This window comes from Eleutherodactylus coqui, chromosome 9, assembly GCF_035609145.1.
Source record: "Eleutherodactylus coqui strain aEleCoq1 chromosome 9, aEleCoq1.hap1, whole genome shotgun sequence".
Lineage (NCBI taxonomy): Eukaryota > Metazoa > Chordata > Amphibia > Anura > Eleutherodactylidae > Eleutherodactylus > Eleutherodactylus coqui.
Genome location: NC_089845.1, coordinates 48,776,049 through 48,783,807, shown reverse-complemented (window position 1 = coordinate 48,783,807; position 7,759 = coordinate 48,776,049). Strand labels below are relative to the sequence as shown.

The 7,759-nt window shown below is 42.3% G+C and overlaps 1 protein-coding gene across 1 annotated transcript in view; it reads right to left on the bottom strand.

Moving 5' to 3' along the window:
• Positions 1-2,016: 2,016 nt before the first annotated feature.
• The window catches only part of TMEM170B (transmembrane protein 170B), a 47,110-nt gene continuing 41,367 nt past the window's right edge, over positions 2,017-7,759 (bottom strand). Inside the window, exon 3 of the mRNA XM_066579365.1 lies at positions 2,017-6,196. Within this exon, the coding sequence (XP_066435462.1) occupies positions 6,066-6,196 (131 nt within the window). The 3' untranslated portion in view covers positions 2,017-6,065. The remainder of the gene's footprint in view (positions 6,197-7,759) is intronic.

Genomic DNA, 7,759 nt, shown 5'->3' with positions numbered 1-7,759 from the left:
CAACTGCATGCCCTGCATCCTCTATAGTTACACCCCTGCTCAGATGATTGTCAGAAGACACTATTGGAAAGTGTCTGTGAGCTGGGACCTTCACCTATCACCAAAATAATGAGCGCCCTTATGATGTTCCATGTGCCATTAAACGTAGGTTTAGACCCTGGAGGTCAATTCACATTTTTGTACTCATTACATGACCCTTGTATGGGGCACAAATCACACATCTGATATTAGCCTTACCCATGACATACGTGTGCCCCCCCCCCCCCCCATAGACATGCACTCACAAACACACTACATGAATTTGCTTTTACATGACTTAGTTTTTACTAGTTTTCTTGTATCATTGCGCAGAACTACATTTAAAAGTCTACTGATTGTTATTGGAAACTATCAACAAGCAGTTGAGCTGAACTCCTACAGTATTGTTTCATTGGACGGTCAGCTCTTACATTACATTACTATAGAGAGCCTAAAGTAAAGACTATACCAGAGGATGTGAGGAATGCTGGGAGATTTTGTTGAAAAATGGCTCTGGACGATGTAGTAAGGCCAGCTTCACACGGACGTATTTGTGTGTGTATTTGCAGTGAGCGGGACCCACTGGGTTGGTTCAGATGCACGTATTTTCCTGCACATTTGGGTCACGCAAAAAAAAAAAAGCGCAGCACGCTCTATTTTTCTGCACATCTTGAACTTTTTAGACTAATTAGTCATTTCAATGGGTGGGAACATTGGTGCTTTTTTTTGGCATGAGCAAATGCACAAGCCTTGCGCACACAAAAAGTACAGTAGAATACACCGACATGCGTGCAAAAAAGCAATAGTCATTCTGCAAAAACAGGGCACTCGTGCGCACAAATACACAAACACTCAGCTTCAAATGGGGGTATTTGCAGGTGTAAAAGTTCTGTGCGCAATATGCACAGGATAGAGTCCACTGATTTCAATGGTTTGCGCTTACTTCCCGATTTTGTGCGTGGGGGGGGGGGGGGAATCAAATCTGCTCTAAGGTCCCCATAGACGTCTATAGGAGAATGTGCAATGAGATGCGCAATACACTGCAAAATTCCATTAAAGAAACAGAACACACCTGGAACTCTTAGCCATTTAAATCAGGCCTTGTTTGTCTGCTGCACGCAAAGGAACATGCCCTGCGTGCGCAAAAAGTGCAGTAAAATGTGCCGATATGCACAAAAAAAAAGGCTTGGATATAGTGCAAATACATTGTGCTGAGGTGTGCACAAAAATGCATACGCCTGTGTGACGGGGGCCTTATTTAGGAACGCTATCATTTCTCCTTAGGGAGAGCACCTAGACGATGCGTGAGTGAGGAGACTTATAAGGCCATTCAAGCTCCTCTGGGTAATATGCAAATAAGGGAAATGGAACAATACCTCTGCAGCACCACCTACTGGAAGGCAGCATTCCTGCAGGACAGTGTTAGACTCTTTATACAAGCCTTGTAACAATGACTGAGAATGGCCAGTGGATTCCCAGTCATTGTTATAAGGCTTGTATAAAGACTCTAACATTGACTTGAAGGAATGCTGCCTTCCAATAGGCGGCACTGCAGAGGTATTGTTCCATCTTCCTTATTTGCCAGCAGGCCTTAGTCATGATCAGTACAAGATGTCATGCAATGCACAAAAACCTTTTATGTCGTAAACTGTACTAGATGTAATCTGCAATGGATGTTCATCCATTTGAAATCATTATGGAATGTACCGCTTTTTAGATTTGAGCCGTCTGATTTTGGATTAAATACTGGGAGTAACAGCATATAAAACAGGCATTATTAAACATGCATCTAGAGGACCTCAGAGAGGACATATATAGGAGCGGCAAATATCATTGTGATATATTAATAGTGCATAATGCTCATCAGCAAACCTTTCCTTATATTCCACTATCTAATTGGCTGGATCTATATTATTGCTCCTGCAGACTCATAGCTGGAGATATCATCTCATTAAGAAAAAAAAATAGTTCACATCAATGCTTGTTGTTCCCTACAGATTTAATACCAATGAAAGTAGAGTCTTAAACACAAGTCATATTGTACTTATATAAATCAGAACTTTGAGGGTAATAGTCATATTTAGAATTGGAATCTAATGCTAAGAATGGAGCAACCTTCACCATGTATGTCAACCCATAGATGGAGAAGAGCTACAGCGGATAGAAAAAGTCTACACACCCCGGTAAAAACCATAGGTCGATGTCATGTTAAAAAAATCCACTCATTTCAGATTTATTTCCACCTTCAATGTGACCTGTTATTAGTACAATTCGATTAACCCTTTCCAATCCAATTTGTATCCTGGTTTTCCTAGGGGAGGTTACTCTTTTTCTGCCATTATACAACGGCGCTATATGCTGGCTAAAGCCAGTACTGCATGAGGTGACACGTTGGATAGGCTCCGACAGCAGAGAGGCTGGCAATATACAGTAAGAGAACCCCGACGGACATCTTCCAACATCGGAGCTGTACAGCCTTACATCATAATGTCTTCAGAGGTCAGACAGTGGATTGGAAAGGGTTAAAAAACAAACTGAAATCTTTTAGGGATAATGCGCACAGCCGGATTTCCGCCAAATCCGCGGCTTTACACTGCAGCTATTAGGTTTTATTGTACCTAAAAGCTGAATTTTCACGCTGCGTAGGCATACACGCAGACGGCTTCCATTGTAGTCAATGGAAGCCGGCAGTCACGCTATACTTCCACTGTAGCACAGCGGAAGTATAGCTTGAATATGCGCTCTGCCAACCGCGTCATGCACTGCGCCTGCGGGACTCACACAGCGTATCCGGGAGCTGAGTATGGGGTGTTTGGGGGGGGCGCTGTGACGGACTCCGCTGCGGTATTCCGCTTGCGGAGCCCGTCTTGACCGTGGGCATGAGCCCTTAGGGTAGAAAAATAAAAATAACAAAACTAAAATAATGATGTTGCATAAGTGTTCACACCCTCTTATATTTGGGATGTGGTTGTGTTCAGAATTAGCCAATCACATGTAATCTCCTGATAAATAGTAGTCAGCACTCCGCCGCCATTATTTACAGGGATTCTGATGTACCCCATGTAAAGTTCAGATCTTCTAGGAGGAGTTTCCTGACATTTTCTTACTTGCATTTTTTAGCAAAAGCTGTGAAAAGCTTACAGCACATCAAAGAGATCTGATTGTTGGAAGGCATCAGTCAGGAGAAGGGGACCAAAACATCTCCAAGGCATTACATATACCATGGAACACAGGGAAGACGTCTCAAGAAGTGGATTAAACTTGGCACAACAGTGACATTACCAAGAACTGGATGTCCTTCAGCAATTGATGAAAATACCAGAAGAAAATTGGTCCAGAAGGCCAACAGGCCGACAGCAACAGTAAAGGAGCTGCAGGAGCTTCTGGCAAGTGCTGGTTGTGTAGTCATGTGACAACCATCTCCCTATTCTTCATATGTCTGGGCTGTGGGGTACGGGCAAAGATGAAAGCCTCTTCCTACAAAGAAAAACCAAAACTTCCATCATGTCTGCCAGCAGTCTGTGGGGGAACGTGTTCTGGTCTGATGAGACCGAGGGGGAACTTTTTGGCCATAATTCCAAAAGGTATGTTTGGGGAAAAGCCAACCCTGCACATCACCAGAAGACCCCGTACCCGCAATGAAGATGGTGGGGCAGCATTATGGTTTGGGCTGTTTTGTTGCTGGAACTGAGGCTTTAGTCAGGATGGAGGGAATTATGAACAGTTCCAAATATCAGTCCATTTTGGCACCAAACCTTCAGGCCTCTAAAAAGATGAAAATGAAGAGGAATTTCACCTTTTAGCACAACAACCCAAAGCAGACCTCAAAATCCACAAAATATTGGCAACGTTTTGGCAAGGCCGAGGCAAAGCCAAGACCTGAATCCCATTAAAGATCTGTGAGTTGACCTGAAGAGGGCGCTACACATGAGATCTGACAGATTAGGTCCTCGCAATCTGACAGATTTGGAACACTTTTGCAAGGAAGAGTGGGCAATGATTGCAAGTCAAGAATTGCCATGCTGATAGACCCCCCAAAAACTGAATGCTGTCAAATGGTACATAAACAAGGTATTAGTTTTTAGGGTGTACATATTTATGCAACCACATTTTTTTAGTTTTTTTATTTTCCACCCTAAAAGATTTTTAGTTTGTTTTTCACTGGAATTGTACAGATAACGGGGCACAGTGAAGGGGGAAATAAATATGAAATGATTCATCTTTGTTGAACATGACACAAACCTGTCATTTTAGCGGGGGTGTGTAGACTTTTTATATCCACTGTATATTCATCATGTAGAGCTTTATGTGAAGATGCTTTTAACAAAAAACACAGACAATGCATAATATTAGATGTGCTAAATGCAAACTCTGTTACATCTGTATTATATGTAATGTAACAACCTGATGATACAGATTAAGAGGTTATGATAGCCACCATAGGCTGGGCCCACAATGGCAGATCGGATTCCGCATGCAGGAGGCCCGCGGCAGAATCCTGTTTTGAGTCTGGGCGGTGACCCTGTATATGGCACTAACCTGTATTGTGTATTGCTGCCTAGGCCATACAGTTACAGTATGGCACCCACAGAAGTCTATGCGTCCATACTGTACCTTCATATGCCTTTGAGTTTTTCTCTTGGGTCCATAGAAAAACGGACAGAAAACCAATTGTGCCATATCCACCAGGTTCTGTATTATAGAGTTATTCTCCTCCGTAATACATTGTCGTACTGAAGCATATAGGGCACAATAGTTTATAGTGCTGAAACATAGTAACAATGTGTGCCTCTGTACAGGCTCCATGTACATAGCCCTATCATTAAGCCTAAGAATGCACCAGTATCCATCGACAACTGCTCCAATATCTTCTTGATGGATTGCTCAACCTAGAAGACGTATATTACAGCATATATAATTGGCTGTGCTTTTATACTATTTGTGAAGTACGCTCAACATATGCAGAGAACGCTTGAGTCCATAGGGCCCCATTCCCTCAGCATATGTCATAAGGGTGTTCTTTTGACATATGGAGGACCAGTAGACCGAAGGATACAATAAAAAAATGTATACAGTACGCTATTCATTTATTTTTTACAATGGCAGCCTATTGGTGACATACGTATGCTGCCGTTTGCCTATACAGTGGCATAAGCCATAGCCTTCTATTCAGGTACAGCTTGGAAAATGTTTCCGACCTATACCTTTTAAGGGACAACTTTAGGGGTGGGGTGCGTGAACGGACCCTCCAGTAGTGGTACTGGCAGTTCTAGTCACCAAGTTACTGGATATAAAGGAAACAAATAGACAGATTAGGTCAATGCAACTAAAGTCATGAAATGTTTGTACTTATTGGTTAGTTGACAAGTTTGAAGGTTCATAATGCTAAACATTTATCACTTTCATGATGATGATGTCATCGGTAATCAGCATGTCATCATCTAGGACTAAAATCATAAAAAAATGACCTAAAAAACAATTTGGCACATATAAGCTTTTCACCAATGCATTCTACCCACAGCAGTGGTACAGTGTTTGCGAGGCCTTCAGTACCTCAGAAGAACCTCCGGTAGGTTGTATATAATGATCGGATGATCCCCCAAAAAGATTCAGTGACTATTTGGTGTCCTAATGGAGAATCGAATCCATTGTGATATAATGAAATCTTTAGGAGAACAACACTGTACACCACTGCCATGCTCACATCACTAGAGGACCAGATGACCAGACAAGTTCTGCAAGGTGCTCCTTCCTACAGCACTGCAGAAAAAAGTACTCCTTGCCTGTGACCGAGGCACGTGAGGTGCTAGACAATTTACTAGTGCAACAGCTTAGCAATCGGAAGCCACGTTCGCTGAAGAGATGATCTTCCCTTTAAATGTGAAGTTCTGCTGAGGGTAACTCTTCGAGATGTTGTTATTCATGACTACACAATGGGTAGTGGTCAGCACTACCACATTATGTACATAATAACCTATGTGCATTTTCTTTGCTTCTGACCAGATCCCTCTGGAACTATTTTGTTACATACTTCCACATTGAATGTCTTAAAGTGTGGCAAGAACACGTGAAAAGGAAATGATTACAGTCAGCACTGTCTGTCCAACTCCAAAGACCAAAGCTTCTAGTGGTGCCATGTTCTTTCCTGCAACTTGATAAATGCCTGCAACTGCTGCACCTGGAAAAAGATAAAGATTGCATATGATCAATCAACATTGGAGCGGATAGCAGAACTCGTCCTGTCTTATGGCCCATTTACCGTGTTTCCCCGAAAATAGGTCCTACCCCGATAGTAATACCTATCGGGTTTTTGGAGGAGGCTTCAAATATAAGGCCTCCCCTGAAAATAGGACCTATTTCGGGTGCCCAGCCCCCCCAAAAAAATCAATACTCACCTGCTTCTCGGCAGCCATTCAGTGAATGACATTACTGAATGGCTGTGATTGGCTCATCGAGTGCTGGCTGTGATTGGCTGCCAGCGCTCGATAAGCCAATCACAGCGCTCGCTTCTGCTGGAGGCGGGGAATTGAAAACCCCGTCGCCAGCAGAAGACATCCGTGAGACAAGGACGAAGCTGCATCGTCCCGGAACACCAGGACACCATTGGCAGGCACTGGGATGCTGTATACCAGGTAAGTACAAGCCCCCCCCCCCCCTGAAAATAAGACATTGTGCCACTTTTGGGGCAAAAAAATAAGACAGTGTCTTATTTTCGGGGAAACGCGGTAGACACAACGATTACACTGGTCAACAAATCAAAGAAAAAATTCTATATCTGGTTTGGAAACAGGTTGATTTAACTAATTTTGGGGTGCTGAGTTCAGTGGAAGAATCAGATTCTATGTATCACGGCACATTTCTGAGACACATAGCATTATTACATAGACAATATTACAGTGTTGCCAAATATTGTCTGGTTTTAAATACAAGAAGAAAATATCACTCAGAACTCAATAATGTTTTTCTCGTAATGTATCTGTGAATGAACCTCAAAATTACTGATATACTGAGGGAGGAATGAAGAGAAGTGCGTCATGCAGATTACAACAAACACTAAACAGCAGTACGGATAGGCTCATGTTGGTAACCTTCCTGCTCAACTACATTGTTCGACACCATCTAGTGACCATTTTTAGAACTTCATCCACTGTGTATTACATTCAAATAAAGAGTTTAGCTCAGTCACCGATGTAATTTTATATAAATAATTCACCAGAAAATGTGCACAAACACAAAAATCTTTTTTTTTTTAAATTGAAAAAAATCAAAATTACATAAAAACCTTACGTGATACATAATTTCTAAAGGTAAATTCAGATTGTACACCCAAAAATCCATAAGAATTGATATATCGCACACCAGATGCAAAAATGCTGTTGAGAAGTTATCGCTCAAAATTTGCTCAAAAGCCATCTTTTCAGTGATAATCGCTGTGCCTAAACACGCGGCCATTGTGCACTTTTATGTGCACTATTCATTCATCTCTAACTTTTAGCAAGCTAAAAGTCAGCGATGAGCCTTATAAGTGCTGCGCACTGAGTTCTCAGCGGGATACCGCTGACAGTATTCTTTCAGCTAGTATCCCGCTCGGAGCTCTCAGCGGGATACCAGCTGATAGCTCTGAAAACAAAGCAGTATCCCGCTCCGCCTTCATTTACATGGGAAATTTGCAAAGTGATTGCTCAAAACTGTCACTCAAACTGCCGTTTGAGCGAATTTTGAGCGATCATCGTTCCGTGTA